This window comes from Stomoxys calcitrans, chromosome 2 (genome assembly GCF_963082655.1).
Source record: "Stomoxys calcitrans chromosome 2, idStoCalc2.1, whole genome shotgun sequence".
Taxonomy (NCBI): Eukaryota; Metazoa; Arthropoda; class Insecta; order Diptera; family Muscidae; genus Stomoxys; species Stomoxys calcitrans.
In genome coordinates this window covers 235,856,262-235,877,706 of record NC_081553.1, presented here as the reverse complement: position 1 = coordinate 235,877,706, position 21,445 = coordinate 235,856,262, and the positions used below count along the sequence as shown (strand labels likewise).

The following is a 21,445-nucleotide window of genomic DNA, read 5'->3' as shown; positions in this document are numbered from 1 at the left end:
TTTGTCTATCGATGTACATATTGAGCTGTTTTTCGCATTAATTTTACAGTTTTAAATTGGAAATTTTGAACTCACGCTAGTGTATTAGCATCACTTTGATTCTACCAACTGATAGACATCCTAGACACAAACCAACTGTTTGCGATTTTTCTTCAATTCTTCTCTTTACTTCAATACCTGTAAACAAAACACACTTGTATTTGGTTTCCGAGAGTACAGTGGTCTCTCTCTGCTATAGTTTTACCTGTTCATTGCAATAACTATGGTTACCTGTGTTTCACAGGCTACCATTTACCAAAAGTAATGCATTAGCCATCCCATTCCAACAACCATGGCTGGCTTTCCCAATGAGGTGTGTTTGTGTGCGTGTGATTCAGTGAGTGAGCCACATAGACCTGCCAGCCCTGAGTATGGTTGGCGCACTTACTGGCTAGCAAAATCAGTTTATAATCTGTTCTCGAGCGTAATTGTTGTTTAGTTTAGAGTTAAGTGTTAGTACCGGACTTCTTGTTTGTGTGTTTGTGTTTGCTTGTACATCATCGTTTTCAACAAAATTCACGCAGAGATGGCTGCATGCGAATAATGCGAGAGCAAGTGAGACGGAAATTCAAGTGAGAAATCGACCAACAAATTTTAGTATTTTGTTGCCTTTATGTAAATTCCATAAAAAATTAATGTGGATTACTGTTCAAAAGTTAAAGTTTTCATTAAAATGGAATTGAATTCCACAAAGATAAAATAGTGCATGTCGGATAAATGGAAAAGCCAAACCAAAATCAAATTCAATTGGGGCTTCAACAACCAGTCAGTCAGCCCTACCATTAGTGTGCGTGTGTGTGTATATCGTTTTAGGTTAAAGGAAACAAAAAAAAAAAACAAATCAAAATTAAAACCAATTGTTGATTATGGAAATAAATTAGTCTAAGTAAAAATAATGTTAAAAAATAATGCTCATCATTACCATCGTCATGATTAACAACAACGAAATGAATGAAAGTTGAGAGAAGCAAAAAGTAAAGTGGTAACAGCACAACAACAATAACATAAAGGCATACCCATACGAAACTCACATTCTCTCAAACATACTTCCAAACGAACGATTTATTACTACTGACACCATCAGTCCGCCGACTGACCAACTACTTACTCTGTATATAACCAGTTCTAAATGAGAAAGTGTATATTTTATGCTGTTGCTGTTTGAAAAAAGCTAAACGTAAAAAATCCAAGAACATGCAGTTGTGCTCATACTCTTACACACAAAGGCAATTAGTTAAATGCAAATAAACAAACCTTTTGAAGTTATCGAAGAATTTGAATAACAGAAATTCCTTCCTCAAAAGCACGAACGCCCCACGCACTCATTCATGTGCTAACGGTGTGCCTCTTGCGAAACAAAGAATACTCTTCGGTTCTCAATGATTTGAAATCGAAACGAAATACATTCGGGATAGTTAAACAAACTAAAAAAAACAAAACCGCAACATAATATAATGCCGTCATTAATATTAAAACCGTCATCGTTCTCGGCGTTATTGGACCTACAACAACAAAAAAACTACCACTACCACAACCAACACCTACACTGCAATCAATCACAGCCTAGAGGAGAGAAACAACGAAGAACGACAATAACAAAACAAATATCAGCAACATCAGAACCAACAAAAACAAATTTGGCCATGTCTGCCACCAACATCCACACCACCACCACCACTAATACTGCGACGACGATAAAGTATGCGTCAGCAAATCATGAACAAAATGACAGCCAACTTGGTGCAACAACGAACAACATCTATAGCACTAACAACAAGAACAACTACAGTAGTACAAGATCATATCGGAGCCTGACCACAACAGCAACAACACTGCCATGGCTTTGTTGTGTTTTGATGTTTCTTCTCCTGTCAATGGGTAAGTTATCTAACGGAAATTTGCGAATTAAAAAAATTCGAGGAATTTGCAGTTATTCAATAACCCCTACACAGCAAATTAATTGAGAGATAAACATTGGCACATATACACACATACCTCTTCTGTTTAATCCATGGAATGAATGGTTACATGAGTTATTGAAAAATTAAGCACTGATCATGGAGCACTTAATTGTGTGTTTTTTTTATTTTCTCCAAGGTGAGAGAGCGAAGATGATATTCTCAACGACCGTTTTATTATACACTAACAACATTGCTTTGCAAAATAACTTTTTAATTGCGCGATAAAGATTTTTTCGCGAAAAAAATCGAATCGATTTCAGTTATAATTTTAATTTTTCTTTAATTGCAACTTACTCATCCATTCAGATGAGCCCAGAAGGAAACATTTAATCGAAAGAACTTCAAATAAAAAAAAAAATAAAATATTGATACAAAATTTAAGCAATTTTTTGAACCTTATAAAATATTTTAAGTCCAATCCATAGTGAAGATTTTATATGGCCAGTTAATACAAATACATTGCTGCTCAAAACATTTGCAACCACAACAGAAATTTAAAAAACTGAAAAATTTTAACAATTTACGAATTTATCGGCACTTATTTTTTGTTTGTTGTTTAATCAAACTTATGTGTTTAAAGCCAACCGAAAAGAACCTGTTGGTCTGAAACAGAGGTATGCACGTGAATTGTCATGTCACGCGTGAGTCACATTGTTCGTGAGTGCGATTCAAATCCAATCAAGTGATCATGTCTGACTGCTATTGAATTTAAATTCTTCGTGCGTGAGCGTGAGTGAGTGAAATCATGCTCACAACTGATGAGACACTCACGACTCACAACTAAAGGCTGGTACTATATTCGCTTTTCACGATATTTTTCGCTGATTACTTTTTTGTAGAAAATACATTTTAATGCAAAAAACCTGCTGATTTCATTCAGTAGGTCATTCCCAAAAATTGTAATAAAATTATTTTATCATTGTTACTTGTGTAGTGTTTTAAAAAAGTAATCGCGAAAAACATGGGTTTTCAACGTTCAAAAACGAACATAGTACCAGACATTAGGGGGAATATCCTACGGAATTATATCAGCAGGTTTTTCTACCTCAAACTTTACTACAATATATAAGAAAAGTAATCAGGAAAAACTTTCGCGGAAAGCGAACATAGTATCAAACATTAGGAGAAAATTACGACTAACGGTTAAAACCAAAAGCGAATACCCAATTTTTTTCCACGTACGAATTCAGGCACACTTAATCTTATGGGCAGGTACACGCGAAGAAATAATTCTTTGGCCATAAACGAACATTTTATAAACTTCTTGGAAACTGGTTAACTTTTTGATAAATAATTAAGCTCGAGGTCAGTGTTGTTTGTTTTTTATTTATTACTTTTAACAATATTTCGCCTTCCTTCGGTTGGCATCATAAGGTTAGACAAGAGTTACAATAATCAAACGTCTTACAAACAAAGTATTTTATATTCAATATAAATTGCTGTGACTGCTAGCTGTTTAGGCTTTACTTAATTATAAAACCAAAAAATTGGTTCTTTTTTAGCAACGCTGTCAGCCAAATGGCAGACAAATGTAACAAATCATCTTTTGATGAGAACGAAACATTTGACTTTTTTTGTTGATTTGTTTTTTCTCATAGTTCTTTCTGTAGTTACCACAGGGGTAACTACCAAATATTTGACTCTAAAGGAGTTTTGATTTTTTGCGTAAAAGAGACATCCTTTACCACAGACGAAGTACCTAACATTTTTACCATGACCGAAGTGACTTTTATATTGAAATGTGGCAAATTCACGGCTAACGTTGCACAGTGGAGGGAAATGTTGCACAATTACTAAAAAAAATAGTACTTCCCCAGTAAAGCTGGCTCGTTTGTCGTAATAATATTCCAAACGTTGCTCCAAAAGAAAGCTTATTATTTTCGATTTCGGTAAAATGTGGAATGAGAAATATTTCTATGTTATCCATTGTACTCATTACATGTGGCAAAAAAATACGATCTCCCAATTTCAATTTTGGCTGGAAAGGGTAACATCAAAATAAACAAAACAAACTGTTTTCAAGCAACAGTAACACTTTAGATAGCTGATTGCTCGTTTTTCACCAACACTCATACAATATTGTTTTTTTCCAATAAATTGTATGAGGGGGTGGGCGCCCCTCACTAATTTAGATGTATCCTCGAACCGGTTACACGATTTTAATTCTTGAGCTTTCAATTTGTAGTTGATATTCGACCCTGCTAAGCTAACCGCATTTTTCTTCCCTTTCATGTTTACTTACGAGGGCTGCTATATAAGTTTCTGCAAGGGCAACATGAAATGTTGCCAGGTGCAACTTGACACTACCATTGAACAGTTTGACATTTCCTAGCACAATTGTACCCAGAACGTTTTGACGTGCGACCATCTTTTGTGCTGTCTCTTTACAAACTATTTTAAAACAGATTGATTACTACTTTTATGAGACGAACATCTCCTATGTATTGTAAAAGAGAAGTATAACGCATTCAAATTATTGTATAAAAAAACATATCCTGCGACTCCTTCGTTAGGTAATGTTAGGACTTAAATATAACTTGTTTCCTCATATTACACAAAAAGTGCCGAAATTAATTAGTTTCTTTAAAAAGTTTCGATTGTAATACAACTTATCCAATGACTTTTTTACTCTTTTGATTTTGGTGCACTCAAATGATTTTACTATTCCACACCGATGTAAATGTATAATAAGTCAGATGAAAAAATACGTCTGTTAGGATATAGTACCAATCTGAAATTACTCACTTTGACAATTTGTAGACCAATGTGATAGCACAATGAACATTGGCTGAAGCCTCTGATGGAAATCGAACAAACGGGCTTAGCATTTCCTATCCAAGCTTACTGCCGCGGCTCTTAAGACACATCGAGTTCTTCTTTCTCTTCTCGTGGTACTGCTCTCAACTGACTTGCTTAAATGATTCAATTGGGAAATACCCATATGGTGACAGTCATACGCCTAAACTCTTCACCAGCTAAACATGTTCCAAAATCGATTGGAATTAATTTAGGTTACGAGTTTATAAAAGTAAACAGAGAAAAACACTTAAAAATTTCAACTACATTTAGTTATCTTGAATCATCGTCATCATCATTTGTGAAAAAGTCAATACGAGTATTGATGATTTTGCACTCCATTACAAAAAGCAATTCGAAAGCTGATTCGCAAATTTTGGAGACTTGTTTATCCTGTGCTTGAAAAGAAAACAACTGAAAAAAAGTGTCAAGTTATGCTGGGCTCAAAATCGAATGCCCCCCTCCATGAATTCGAGTAAAAAATTTAGATAAATAAGCTCAGATTAATTAATGTGGACTAATTTGATTAAAGCAGACCGCATTCGGTGTGATAGTTGCCATATCCCTATTTTACATACCAAACATCTGCCGATTGAGAATTCAAATTGTGCCCAAGGATGTAGATTTAGTGTGTGCCACGTAACCAGCTTAAGCCAAATCGGACAAAAATTTAGACATGTAATGGCCCAAGAAGCCATATCGGATGTGGCAAAGCCTGTGTGTACTTCAGGTACCAAACTTATCAATAATCATTCCATTAAGGAACAGTGGGGATACTTTTCTCATATAAACGAGTGCTGTTCGACACAAGTTTAAGCTCAATGATAATAAACCTCCGAATCCAAACGGCTTACCCCAGTAGAGAAGTTCCCCGGCTGTTATATATATATGTCCTTTATTTACATTTGGAGTATATTAAAAATATTACGATTAAATATGACCAATGGTAAATATCAACAAGCTCTCTCCATCTAGCTCTATCGTTTGCCAAAGCCTTGGCCTGATTCCACGATATATGGGTTGATTCCAATTTTCTTTTCGTACAGCGGATTCATGTGTTTTTCGGGCGTCCCGAAGGATGGGACGTCCTTGCGGGTTCCAGTCTACGACATTTCTCGGTATATCATTCCGCGATAGGCGTAGGATATGACCCAACCAAGTCTATTTTCTCTTCAGGATTTTTTCTTATTTGCAATTCCTCATCTAAAATACGGTTTGGTCAGAAAATTCGAAGTATTTGTCGCAGGAAACGATTTATAAAAACTTGGATTTAGCATGTAGCGCTTGTGTCAATCTCCACATTGTACAGCCACATAATAAAATAGATTTCACACTACTGTTGAAGATTCTGACTTTTGTATTATGTGAGATGTAACTGCATCTCCAAACTTTGTTGAGTTTAAGAAAAGCGCTTTTAGCCTTGTTGATACGAACGCGTATGTCTGCTTCCGATCCTCCGTCCTTTGTTATTTTGCTGCCAGGGAGCAAAAAGTCAACGTCTTCAATGACATGATCGTTTATAGTGAGTGGTGTCCTAAAGTTAATACCTCACTAGTGTCGCCAGCACTAGGAGGGGTTAATCACCACTGAAAATTATTTGCTGATGTTCACGTCGGGATTTGAACGCAGCACTTCGGCGTCAAGACTGCAATGCTTTTCTCTGACCTTTAAGGTGTCTAGAGGTTAAAGAAATCGATACGTATGTTCGGTTTATACAGGAGCTATAACCAAATATAAACTGATTAGGAACTATATTCAAAATCCTACGACCTATGCTAATAAGAAGTATCTGTGTAATGCTATGTCTACATTGACTCGTTTATGTCGTTTTGAAAAACATTTCAACCGTTCACACCAGTTGAGATGTTTTTGAAATTGCATTTTTTCACACTCCAACATAAATGTTATGATGCACTATTGTTAAGATTTATTTTTTCTTACTATTTCTATAAAATTGTGTCCATTTCATAATTTTTTTTTTTGGAAAAATTCGATTTTTATTTTTTGACATTACTCAAGTCTGTGTTTATTTAGCACAATTTCGGCATTTATTTGGATTCGCATACTTTGAATGACTCGTTTTGCAAACGAGTCGTTTTACCCTTATAAATTGTAAAAGAAAAACAAGTAATTTTCAGAATATTATAAAGGGAAAACGAGTCGTTTGCTCAAAACAGCTTTGGTCTGAACATAGTAAAAATTTTAAAGATAATCGGCCTTATTCACAAAACTTCATGAAGCCTTAAAATAGGTTTATTTGACTGTTCTATAAAGAAAATCTGTCAAATAAATCTATTTCAATTCTACATTAAATTTGGTGAATAACTTTATTCATTCGAACGTCATCGCGATTTTGAAAAGCTGACAGACGGGCGGATATGGCTAAATGGAATCAGAATGTTAAGGATATCAAGAATACAATGTTTTTGTGTCCGAAGTCGATTTTTCAAACTGCTGCAAACAGAATGACGAGATATATCCAATTCTAGAGCACCCTAGTATATGAGTTGGTCTGTCTCGATTTCTATCACAGGCTAAAATTATCTTAACATGACTTTTTAAAAGACTGACACTCTAGCTTAATGTTGTCTATACGCTTATCCTATGGGATTAGGTAAAAAGATGCATTTAAGCGGATGTAATAAAAGTATGTTTGGCAAACACTTGCTAATTTAACAACTTATGATTTCGCCGGCTTTAAACCAAGGCCCTGATAGCTTTAGGCTGTCATGTTCATCTTCAACGAAAATTGTCATTATTAACACATTTGATCAATATTAGGGAAATATAAGCACAAGGGGATTTCTCATATTCTTGTTATTGGTAATTTTGGAAAATCTCAACAAACATTTGGTAGAGTGCAGATGGGAACATTTTTACAAAAACTGACTTACAGCTAAGTACCGTGATTAGCAAGGTAATCATCTAAAATTCTTAGAAGCCGATTTATTCGTAATTGTGCAAATGGTTTCTGCTTCACAGAAATATGCCTGTTTTTCACTACCTGTAACAGTTGTAACTTCACCAGATAGTTGTGTGTCGCTTCATATCGTAAATTATAAAAAAATAAATGAATTTTTTAACTTTCGTTGAATTACATGGTGCCACGAAGTATCGGACTTCGAGGGAAAATCCTTATACATAAAACGAAAATGGAGACAAGTTTGCTCAATTTATATACTGATTTATATGCTGATTATTAATATTTGGTATTTAAGGCGGTGTTTGTCGTTGGCAGAAAGTCAAATTACTGGATTCTATAATGCTTGGCCTGTATACCTATATTTATTGGCCACTAGTAGTGGCACTACATGGCTTCTATTTTTATACCCTCCACCATAGGATGGTGGTATACTAATTTCGTCGTTCCGTTTGTCACACATCGAAATATTCGTCTACGACCCCATAAAGCCATGACATTCCAAGAAAATTGATTGCCATGACTTGCGAAGAAGAAAAGGTTGGAATTGTAAACGGGCTATATCGGTCTATGTTTTTATATAGCTGCCATATAAACCGATCTCGGATTTGGACTTTTTAAGCCTCTAGAGGGCGCAATTTTTATCCGATTCCACTGAAATTAAGCATGAGGTGTTTTGTTTTGACACGCCATAACTGTGCCAAGAAAGGGATAAGTCGGTTTTTAACCTCATATAGCTGGAATATAAACCGACCTCGTATCTTGATTTCTTGATCCTCTATAGGACGCAATACCTATCCGATTAATCTGAATTTTTGCATGAAAAGTTTTGTTTTGATTTCCAATAAGTGCGACAAGGTCCAAGTCGGTTCGTAACCTGATATAGCTACCATATAAACCAATGTTCAGTTATGGCTTCTTGAGTCCTAGAGACGCAGTTGCTACCTGATTTAGAATTTTGCACGTAAACTTTTGCCACGATAATCAACAGCAGTGCTAAGTATGGAATGCTGCCAAGGCAGCAGTATGCATATAGTAAAAGCAAATCCACTGAAACTGCCCTAGTCGGCTACATAGAGGGTTCTCTCGCTGTCAAGGAATATACAATGGTAGCATTTCTTGACACTGAAGGTGCTTTCAATTATGTAAAACCGACGTCAATTATGAAGGAGTTGGAGTTTCTAGGCATCAACTCTACCGTAAGAAAGTTTTTATAAACTTACTTACTAAAAGATGCATAACGTCAGGCTTGAGATCTGTGGATCTAAAAAGATGGATCATCAGAGGAACACCTCAAGGAGGTGCACCATCCCCTCTACTTTGGAATATAACCATTAACAATATATTATTGTCTCTGGAAGAAAAAGGTGTAAAAGTGGTCGCTTATGCTGATGACGTGGCAATTTCGCTTAGGGGAAAGTTTCCCAGCACTCTAAGAGATATACTAGGACGACCCGGTAGCCGAGTTGGTAGCATGCTTGGATTACCAGTGCGGGGTCGTGGGTTCGATTCCAGAAACCTTGGTCTGTCGCTACTGTGGCATCACAATGGATTTAAGTCTAAGTGAGTCTATAAGGACGGCCACTCTTACCTAACCTAACCTAAGAGATATACTTCAGGAAGCTCTACGTGCAACAGTGAAGTGGGCTACCGAAAGTGGTCTAGCTATAAATCCGTGCAAGACAGAAGTAGTTCTTTTCAGCAGGAGATACAAGTTGCCTACAGTGGAACCTGTCTCCTTGTGGGAGGTAAGAATGTTCCATTTACAGAAAGCGCAAAATACCGGGGTGTTTTGCTGGACATGAAATTGAACTTCAAGTCGAACATTTTGGAAAGAGCAAGAAAGGCAACTCTTGCCCTATACACCTGCAAGAGAGCTATAGACAAAAGTTGGGGGTTTAGACCGTGTGTCATGCATTGGGTATATACTGCGGTTGTCAGACCTGTAATGCTATATGGTGTCGTGGTCTGGTGGACGGCGTTTCAAAAATCCACCAACTAACTGACCGGTTTCAAAGGATGGCTTGTTTTTGCATCACAGCCGCACTGAGGACTACACCATCTGATGCCCTGAATTTATAGCTACATCTTATGCCTCTGGACATTGTGGCTCCATAAATTGCAGCGGCCACTGCCTTGAGGTTAAGAGAGCTTTCTCATTGGTCATGTAGCGGATACGTACACAAAGATACCACCTCCAAAATTCCAAGCAAACTGAGTAATAATTGCTGCAGAGACTCAGAAGGTCAAATTTGGAGATCGATTTATATGGCTGCTATATCATCGTTATCAACCGATTTAGACTATACTTAATACAGTTGTTGGAAGGAATACCAAAACAACATACACAAAATTTCAACCAAACAATATAAGAACTGTGCCCTTTAGAAGATTAATCGGGAGATCGGTTTATATGGAAGCTATATCAGGTTATGAACCGATACTTAAACCATACTTAGCACAATTGTTGGAAGTGATAACAAAACATCACGTGCAAAGTTTCAGCAAAATCGGATAAGAATTGCGCCCTCTGGAAACTCAAGAAGTAAAGACCCAAGCTCGGTTTATATGGCAGCTGTATCAAACCAAGGGCCGATTTGGCATAATTACAAAATTTCAAGCACCTAGCTTTACTCCTTCGAAAGTAAGCATGCTTCGACAGATAGACGGACGGACACGGCAGCAAAATTGTCGATTTTGGAGTGAAGACCAGTCGGATCGTACTTCTTCAAAGATGATGCGAATCGTAACGTAACTGTGAATGGTGAGCGCTACCGTGAGCTGATATCCAGCTTTTTTTGCCCAAAACGCAAGAGTTTGACTTGCGTTACATTTATTTTACAAAATTAAATTCTATTGGGTTTGATCCTTTAAAAGGCTAGTTTTTTTAATATGACATTGAAATTTTTAATTTTCTATTGACAGACTTTTTTATCAAAAACATTATTGTACTTCTACCGATATCAATAAACACTACCAAAAGTCACATTACTTGGTGGGGATTCCGTTTTACTAGTACTTATACGTACATGTATATGTGTGTCTTCACATATGTGGCCTTAAAACGAAATGCCCCGTTGAATGTGCAAAGAGGGCACACCTTTTAATACGAAGTCAAACTAATGATGGGCCTTACCCTTTGAACCTAGTGATTCGAATCTTGCTTTCTTCTAATTAAGTACACAATAACATATACACATACACCTAGAGATATATGCACAGATGATATGTATGTGATTTACATACAACCAAACGAACAGCAATCGAAAGAACAATAATAAACAGCCAACCTTAGGCGTAGGTTTCAATGCGGCGGCTGGCTGCATTGAAGCATTTACCGTTGTTCTAATCGACCAACAACTATAAAGCTTACACCACACCACCCAACAACACTCGTATTGATCGGTGTTTTTGATGGGACCTCGTGTTACTGATGGCTTAGGTTTTTCTACTATATGCCCACATGCATGAATGTTTACATACACAGGTGTGTGTTCTCCAGCATTTCTGATGAGAGTAAGAGCACTGGAAAAATGTTATGAGTAGAACTTTTGAGTATATGAGATATTTGGCTGCTTTTAAATTCGGGGCGTATACGTGCGAGCCGATGCTCCGAGCGTGATGCGTCATTCATTTATAGTCAAAGTATAGATTGGATAATGAATGATAAGCATTGTATTTGATTTTGACAGGTATGCATCAACAAATGTATGTATTTGTTGTTGCTGCTGCCCTGTTGTAAGGCTAGGTTACTGAACTACTTCTGCGGATTGTGTGGATGCCTGGCTTAAACTTTGAGGGCAATGTAACAATTTTATTGTTTGCTGTAACCGTTCTTATCAAGCCCTTGTTCATATCTACACACATACATGTGCCGTTGTAACTTGAACCAGAAAATAGAGCTAGACAACAGGCGTATCATCAATTCGTATACATAAATACACATGAATGTATGTTTATATGTTCATTAATATGTGTACTTTGATATGAGAGTGGTTTTGAGACAAACAGGTTTTTAATTTTCCCACTGAAAACTTTATGAATTTCCTTGTCTGCCGTTGCTTTGTTCCATGAACGCTATAGACCAGAGGAAATGTTTACAGTAAGTATACCCATATGTCACATATCATGTCTCATACCATATACAAGGCCTGCTTGGGTCAGAAGCATGCATGAGTTTTAATCTCATATTTTTATTAAGGCAATCGTGCAACATAACGTTATATGGGTCGAATATTGTTTGTAAAGTTATTTTGTATGTTTCGCCCTAATATTCCAAGGAATAAAATAGTTTACAAAATTAGAAGACTAGCCTAAATAAACACAAAAAAATTAAACAAGAAGTATTTGCAAGTTTTTTTGTTTTGATAATGACCAACTTTGAACACTAGTTTGTGAGCAAAAAGCCTTTACTGCTCTACACGAGAGACATTGTGTAAAATTGGATTGTGTTTACCAAAATATTCAAGCTGGTCAAAGCCACCTGCGACTCTATTTTTAGTCGTATACCAAATATTTCTTTATAAATTGTACATTACACATTTACATTTATTTTTTAAAAATCCATTTTTCTAATATTTATTAGCCTTCATACCTAGAGATGGGTAAATACCCAACACTTGGGTATTTATTGGGTAAATACCCAATAAATTCCTTTTTGGGTATTTATTTGGGTATTTATAATTTTGCAGATATCTTGGGTATAAAAAAATTTTCCAAACAATTTTTGATGATTTCGTATTCTTTGTATATAAACCTCTCATTAAATCGGATTTCAGTTATATATAGCCGCTATATAGACCGGTCTCCGGACTTAAAGTCTTGAGGCAATAAATTGGTAATTTTTCATTTCATGAAATTTGCACAGTGATTTCTGGTAGACGCTTATTCATTTCTGTGAAGTGCGGTTCAGATCGGACAATATTTGGATATAGCTGCCCTTAGATCGACCTACTGATCTCCCGATATAGGGTATTGAGGCCATAAAAGATCCATTTATTACCCGAATTCAATGAAATTTGGCACAGTGTGTTCTGGTACAGATCGGACAATATTTGGATATAGCTGCCATATATACCGTTCTCCCGATATTGTGTAATAAGCCTATAAAAGGATAATTTTTCCACCTATTTCAATAAATTTGGCACAGCGAGTTCCGGTACGCCTCCAACTCTTTTTGTTGAATATTGTCCAGATCGGACCTTATTTTGATATAGCTGCCATATAGACCGATCCCCCGACGTAGAGTATTGAGCCCATAAAAGGAGCATTTTTCATCAGATTACGATGAAATTTGAAACAGTGAGTTTTGATAGACCTCTACACCAGTTTGTTGAATATCGTAAAGATCGAAACATATTTGGATATAGCTGCCACATAAACCGATCTCCCGATATAGAGTATTGAGCCCATAAAAAGAGCATTTTTCATCTGATTTGGATGAAATTTGAAACAGTGCGATTTGATAGACCTCTACACCTGCTTGTTAAATATTGTATAAATATTGGACCATATTTGGATAGAGTATTGTATAGAATATCTAGTCCACATTCGCTATATGGCCCAAGCTGGACGATATTCAACTAAAAGATTAAGAGATCGGATGAAAAATTACCAATTCATTGCCTCAAGGCTTTAAGTCTGGAGATCGGTCTATATAGCGGCTATAATAACTAAAATCCGATTTTATGAGATCAATAGGTCAGGTTTATAAACCTACAAATATAAATACAAAGAATACGAAATCATCAAACATTTTTGAAAAATGTTTTTATACCAAAGTATGTGCAAAATTATAAATACCCAGCTTTTGGGTATAAATGGGTAAATACCCGGGTATTTACCCAATTAACTGGGTAAATACCTTTTGGGGTATTTGCCCATCGCCCATATCTATTCATACCTCAATTATTTTTTTGTAGAACATTTCGAGGTATGGTGGAAGCTGCATATCTCAGCCGGAGAGTAAGAAGAAAATTGCAGCTTCTCAATTATTGATTTAATTTCTCGCTCTCGTGCTATCTTTAAATGTAAATATAACCATTTTCAAATGGAATGAAAATAAAAAAATTAATTACTCATGCAATTAAAAAATTAAACGATTGCATTTGTTTTATAATCATAAATTTTCACTTCTTTAATTTGTTGATAAATAAAAAACACCCATATTGATGTTTGCAAAAACATAGAGATTTCACTTAATTAGCAAAAATGCAACAACAGAAATTTTGTTAAGCACCCGACATCTCGTTCTGCTTTTTTGTTTAAACCCCATTTGTATGAGGTAGGATGAGTTGGTTTTCGTGTTTTTGTTGGTGCGATGTTGCATTGATTAACTGGCCGCATATCTACAATGTAGCCATGTGTAAAGAAGCACAAAATAAAAATGCATTTGTAAGCAGTGAAGTAAGACCGACACGAAACATGGATCAAATTGAAAGTAACGATAGAAACCCAAATGGCCAAATTCGATGTTTAGTATAAGGTGTTCGAAATGTGTTAGAATTAAAATCATGCTTGTTAATTAAAAATAGATTCCTAATCTTACAGTGATTTAAAAAAAATGTTTGTGAACTAGATCAAGACGCCACAATATGGGCCCATTCATGGATCAGCCGATGGTCCTATTTAACCAATATCATGAATATCTTGAAAGGGATCGATTTGGCTTTTATTGGCATAGTCTTTGCCTGTTCATCCGTCGTAAGCACGCAAGCTTCAGCCTTATATAGTTTTTAGAGCGCACAACAAGCCGATTACTGGCTTAGGTGTATGTCCATAGTGGCATGGGGCAGATTAATATCTGCACCCTCTTTTCAAACTAACCTAGTCGAAATGTATTCCCTATTGGATATACATAGTAGCTTTTATAAAATGTGATCCATATAGCAGTAGCTATTTTATGTATTTTGTTTGTAAAAAAAAAAATAAAAAATAATAATAAATAAAATAATAAAAAAAAAATTGTTTGTTTTAGGATGACAGTTCTTTGTTTACACTCAAAGCAAACCAGCCCATAATTTTTGAACGTTCTCTTTGTTTGCGTTTTTCTTTCTCTCTGTTTGTGTTTTTCTTTCTCTCTGTTTGTGTTTTTCTTTCTCTCATATCACCAAACTCTCGCAATTTTTTTTCGTTGTGTTGAGAACAGTGACATTTCAGTGAATGATGATTACATGGCAGATTCCATAATATTTTTTTTTTAATTGTTGTAAAAATGAGATCAAATTTTAAATCCGCCTTGACGCACGATAGTGAATGTGTTGATACTAAAGTCTAGTTATGACTTTGACTTTTCACACGAACAACTGTCAAAATGCACTAAAAAACCAGTAAGGAAGGGCAAAAGTCGGGCGGTGCTGACTGTATAAAGTACAATGTGGAAGCTATATTCAATTCTGAACCAATTTTGATGGACCTCGGCGAGCAAATATGTTCAAACTGTAATAACTACGGTTGACAAATGACAACATTAATGCATATTACCCAAAATCTGACGAACATATATATATGGGAGCTATATCTAATTCTGAACCAATTTCGAGCAAACTTCTCAGATAATGTGGTAGTCGTCGAGGAAAGCGTTGTGCAAAATTTTGGCAAGATTGGTCAATAAATGCGCTTGCTGGGATTTTAGAAGTAAAAATCTGGCGATATATATGAAAGCTATATCTAAATCTGAACCGATTTCCATAAAATTCACTAGCAATGTCGAGAGTCAAGAGAAAATGCTTCCTGCCAAACATCGAGAGAATCGGTTAACAAACGGATATATCTAGATCTAATCAGAAAGTGATTCTGAGTCGATCGGTATACTTATCAATGGGTCTATCTCTCTTCCTTTTGGGTATTACAAACAAATTCACTAAGTTATAATACCCCGTACCACAGCAGTGGCGTAGGGTATAAAAATGGTGACGAAGATAATGCGAACAGATTCCGTACAAGTGGTTATTAGCTCTATGAGCAAAATAGTAGCGACATGTCGCTGCATCAGGATAAATTTCGCACAATTTTAATTGCAAATGCAATTAAATGCTCACGAAATAGGCCGAATCAACTCTGCTTCAATACTTTTGTCTTTGTTGTGTGTTGTTGTTTGACTTTTGTTTTAGTTCTAACAAAGAAAAGAGTCCGTCGCACTTCGCAATAATTTAATGGGCAACTTCGCTGTGAATAAAGTCAATGCTAGACTTAAAGGACGAAACAGAAAGCCCGCTTTGAGTATTGTTTTTGAGCGTCGCTTTGCAAAAGTGCAACTCTGTACATAAATCCCACAAAAGCAACGCGGAAAAGTTAACAAATATTTAACTTAACGCTTGAGCGAGCGTTATTTTGTGTTGCCATACGTAAATAGCGTTTTCAGCCGTCAAGGTAAAAATTGTTTTACTTTTGCGAGTGGAAATTTTTTACATTTGTTTGCAGAGTTGCATTTTTCAACGCGACGCTCCCCGGTTCAGGTCTTAAGAGTGTTCGCATACTCAAAAATTTGCACAAATGTTAATTGAATAGCAAAAGAAAGCAAAATCTGTTCTTACTCTTAAAAGTAAGCGAACAGACCTACTGGTAGAATAGTGGTGACAGTAATATAAATGAAATGGCTACTGACTTCATTCGCAGCGAAATTGGCTTTTAAATTATTGCGTATTCTATTCTTTGTCAGAATGTAACTCACGATATGGGCACCAATCAACCAATCTGCCGGGACAAAGAGTCCATCGTATTTCGCAATAATTTAATAGGCATTTTTGCTGCGAGTGAAGTAAATACTAGTTAGGCAATTTCATATATACAAAAACTTTGATAGATATTTATTCGTCTATTAAAGATTGCAAAACGTAAATTTATCGTTAGGCCCCAGCGAGACTGAGATCCTCCTGCATATCTCCAGTAATCCTCTGGAATATCTGGTGAACGAGGTCTACGGTGGGGAGTATATAAGATTCGAGGCAGATTGAACTTAACTACTAAATTCCCCATATCAATGAGTGCAGCGCGATTAAAGTTTTAAGCTTAATGATATGGGGCCTCCTTTTTTATGCCGTCGCCAGCAGTTGTGAGGGGATAAACATAGCTGCAAATTTTTCTGAAGTTTACGTGGGGGTTTGAACCCAGGCGTTCGCCGTCATAGGCGGACATGCTAACCTCTGCGCCGTGGTGGCCTTTCACTGAACCTAACACTTATGCTGTTTTGGAATTTTTTACATTTAGTGAAAATTGCATTTAGGGCCCCATTATAGAAGGCCACAGAAAATGCCCCGCTGTGAGTTGATAGATGTTCCACATAAAATAAATCCCTTCGCTCATACCGGCTTTATTTGGGTCTCGTTCAGTCATGATGTGCGTTTCTCATTTCGTGCCCATAAAATCTTTGTGTGACGGGCAGTTTTGCAAATGTAGAACAAAAGCAAACGATTACGGACGTACACTCAAAGAAAAATAAATATTGTATGAAATAACGCACATGAATAAATGGCCTCAACATTTTCAGCCGTTTTGGTTTTGTGCCCAAGTTGAATTGGTAGCACCATATTTGTGTTAGTCCTGTTAATTTCTGGCAAGTTATAAAACTATGAAAATTATTTTTATATTTTTGCTTAGTCTTTGGTTTTAAAGCAATTGGTTTTGGTTTTCACTTTTCATGGTTACTCTACCATAAGAGATTTAGGAAGACATTTCTATACACCAATTCAACATTTTGTTTTTCCATGTGTACCATTTTTGTATGGTTTACTTACACACTTCTAGACTTTGCAACATTCGAGCGGGTGAAACAAAAAGAATGATTGTAATACTCTAAAAAGACCAAAGCTTATGCCCAGTTACTGTTGACATGGGCTATTAGACAAATCGGCATTAGTTAAATAAACAAATGGTGGTAGCTTGAATTACAAAAATGTAGGATGCTGAAGAAAATATGGGCGCAAGGCGAATCATGTTTGCCCTATATGAATGAAGAGATTGCTATCACTGTGATCCATTAGTACCACTCGTTGTATGATAGATATCATTCGAAATAGCGTATGTTACTCATACGACATGGTTGACAGATAAATTAGGGATTCTACTAGAAAATGAATCTGTACTGGCGCTTTTGCTGTGAGACTAGCGCATTGGAGTGCAGATTGTAGTTGCTAACTCTTTTTATTTTCAAATTTTTATGAAAAAATATAATGCCACAACAATTGGATGTTTAATGTGAAATGCAAGTTTAATTTAGTACAATTGTATCCAAGGCGTATTTATACCCACCACCCCAGGATAGGGGTATATTTATTTAGTCATTCCGTTTGCAACATAACGAAATATCCACTTCTGACCCTACAAAGCATACATTTTTAGGATCGTCGTAGAATCTAAGAAGATTTAAAGATGTCCGTGCGTCTGTCTGTTTGTCCGTCTGTTATAATCATGTTGAAGCCTATGACCTCGGCCTGAAAACCCTGACTCCGCCCTTTCCATGGTTCAGCTCTTTGCATCTTCTAACCAGTCTCGACTTCACATAGTTCGACGCCAGAGCATTCAGCGTCGCCTGACTGTCCACATATATCGTGACTTTATAATCGAGTCGCATCGACATCATCTCCAATGCCTTCAGATCCGCAAAAATGCGGCACCGGTCCGAAGACTCCTGCTCCGGAACCCCCATTTATGTATATTGAAGCTCTCGGGGAGGGCGATTATCCCCGAAACATTCACAACGTTAACAAGAAAGGACTTCCATGATATGTAATCAGTCTTGCCGCATGCAGCATGCCGCCATGCCTCATTCCCCAGGAGTGTCCCCATCTTATATAAACCTATCCGTGTATCATGAAGGGCACTATCAATACACTGACTGCTACCCTCATACGTTCCAAATTTGAGTCACAAACGTCAAACTCAGGCGTGGTAGGTCACTACTATCACAGATCCCCTTCAGGGTACGGTTAGAAAGCTGTCTAAATGGGCAAGAGCCAATGGGCTTGGCATTAAGCCCAGAAAGGCAGAACTGGTGTTGTTCAACGGAAGAAGGATGTATGACGAATTCAGGGTCCTGGATTGAGGGTAGTTGCCTGGGCGTTATTCTTTACCATAAATAGAATGAAAGAACGAACGTTGAGGTGAGAGTTAAATGGAGGCTGGGAACATAGACCGGGGGCGGTCCGCTGGACGTACACTGCTGTGGTTTGGCTGATCCTCACCTAAGAGCGTTTGGTGTGACACCGGGTCCTAGAGAGGGTGAGTCTACTCGGTATGGTGGAGAATGTACAGGGTATTCAGCCGTGCTGATATTGCGGGCTCGAAGGAGTGCAGTTTGTCTTCCCGAAGAGGTAACTTTGGGCTGGGGGTGTCCCGAACTTCTCCGGTCCTTCTTTTTGCGGGGATTGGTCCAGGTTGAATGAGGGCACTGGAGCAGACGTTTTTGTTGAATTCCTAGGGATTGGGAAGTCACATAGAATTGTGGGCGGTTGCAGTGTCTTTCAATATCCAGAATATCTCTACCCAAAAAAAATTTAAACCAAAAATAAAAGGACAACATTTCTTAAAAAATTTAAACTACCGATTTTCGTAAACAGTTGATTGTCGTTGTTACATTTAAAATCTACGAAATTTGACAATGTCGCCAGCAGCATGTTGAATTCATTTCGCAAAAAAGAATTTAGTACTGCTTATTTGAAAAAGTTTCGTAGTCATTTTGCAAAAGATTTTTTATTGGTCGAACCAAAACTCGAAGTTAGTACTAGGCTTTAAGAAATAATTTTATAAAGTTTGAGTTGTAGTTATTTTTAAATTAAATATAGAAAATTTTGAGGAAGTTATTGTAGTTTGTTTATAAGTTTGTATTTTATAAACGTTTCAAATGGACTTTTAACCAAAGGTGGTTCAATAACGTGAGCTTAATACTGGGATTTTGCTGAGGGTGACGATGGAGTATATGTTTTCTGATTGCGAGTCCCTTTACATCGCGGAATTTATTCATCATTTCTTAGACTAATACTGATGTCTTTGTTTAGCTTTTTTCTGGATTGTAAAACGTTTCTACTCGAACGAAAAGTGAAAGAGAAACCTAGGACACATTACGACCGCAAGCGGCTTAATCGTTTGTGGGTCAAAACCGTTAATACAGCTTTAAGTCTGTTGAGGCTTTAAAAGTTTCCTTCACAGAAAAAATTGATCGATCCAATTAATTTTTTAGTTAAAATTGCTTCAATCACGAAAACGATAATGTCAATCAACGTTTTTAAAAATAAATTGAAAACATTTTCATTTAAAAAAAATGCATATGCATGAATAAACTTTTAAATGTATCCAATTAAAAAGTTATTAAAATTTTCAATTATTAATTGATCCGATTAAAAATTAATGGAATCAATTTAAAATTAATTTAATCAATTAATTTTTTAATTGTACATGGCAAAAATTTCAATCATGACTGTAATTGAAAACAATCATATTGAGTTTAAAAATAATTGAATCAATAAATTTTTTAATTGAAAACTATTTTTTTTTTCTATTAAAATTTTAATTGATTTTTTGCGGTTATAGCGAATTATAGGCGATCGACATCCAATTTATAGAAATCTTTTTGAAATGGATTTTTTGAAGTTTTCATAGTTTAATAGGTTTTATTTAAAACATATTAAACTATGTCAAATTTCCAACAACATTGTATACTGCTCGAATGGAATAACCAATAACGAACGCTTTTCATTTGTTAATGTGGGAAAATGAATGAAAAAAACAAACACATGGAATACAAGCCGTCTGCTGTCGCTTTTACAGTGCCACTGATCGATGACCTCAAAAGAAACACCCAAATCCATTGCATGTTGTCTGTGGCAGAGAATAGAGTGCAGCATAGTCATTCCGCCCAATGTGTAAACTTAAACAGACCTACAAACGCGTGCATAGATGTATGTGAATATGTAGGTGAAATTACTTGGACATAAGGTCTAAGGTACTTAAGGAATCACTACATTGGCGTTAACTGCCATTGCTTGAGTTTATTTGCCATAAATGCCATGATGGTAACGATGATGATGGGAAGTGCCAGTGGGTGTGTGTATATGAATTTATGTGGACGTTTCGTGTTCCAAGCAAATGAGGAAGTTCTTATGGGTTTCCCCTTTGGCCTGGTAAAACTATTTGCAACGCGTCTTTGTTTTCTGAACAACATATTAAGTAGACTAAGTTGGGGAAAGAAGAAGCCTAAGGTCATTCAGGCATCACCTCTGCTTTGAGCCCCTGTACCATGCCAGTGATATGCGACTATTAACGTTTGGTATCTTTTCTTTTGTTTTATTCCAGAATCGCCTTTTGTTGCGGCCACTTCCAAAGAAGCTTATTTCAATGGATCAGCATACCTGCGTTTGTTATCTCCAATGCCTATATGGGATCATTCGGCCATCAGTTTTCGCTCTTGTCGAGGTAAGTGGGCGATCAGCTCTTGTTCGTCAATAAAAATCTAAAACTCTATTTTATCAACCAGGTGGTGAAATTTTGGCCCAGCAATACAATAAGAATTCGATTGTCATCTCTGTGATAAATGATTTCCTGCAAATCTCTCTGGCCGGTCCGGCGGTGATAGGACCCAACAATCGAGTGGACGTCAAGTACTCATACCATTTGCTGGACAACAGATGGCATACGCTACAATTCAAATATGAATATGGCAATTTACTCCTGTTCATCGACCGCGAGTCCAGACTGTTTGGTAAGTTTTTCAATTTGAACTCTAATGTATTCTCAT

At 36.5% G+C, this 21,445-nt stretch overlaps 1 protein-coding gene across 9 annotated transcripts in view; it reads left to right on the top strand.

Moving 5' to 3' along the window:
* The first annotated feature begins 438 nt into the window (after nucleotides 1-438).
* Nucleotides 439-21,445, top strand: part of LOC106081592 (protein crumbs) — a 33,400-nt gene continuing 12,393 nt past the window's right edge. For 4 of the 9 annotated variants that reach the window (XM_013243661.2, XM_013243658.2, XM_013243660.2 and 1 more), the window contains exons 1-3: nucleotides 440-1,917; nucleotides 21,004-21,123; nucleotides 21,185-21,409. In XM_013243661.2, the coding sequence (XP_013099115.2) occupies nucleotides 1,494-1,917; nucleotides 21,004-21,123; nucleotides 21,185-21,409 (769 nt within the window). In that variant the 5' untranslated portion in view covers nucleotides 440-1,493. Of the gene's footprint in view, nucleotides 1,918-21,003; nucleotides 21,124-21,184; nucleotides 21,410-21,445 lie in introns of all 9 variants that reach the window. The other 5 variants (XM_013243657.2, XM_059364050.1, XM_013243654.2 and 2 more) reach the window with 3 other exon arrangements.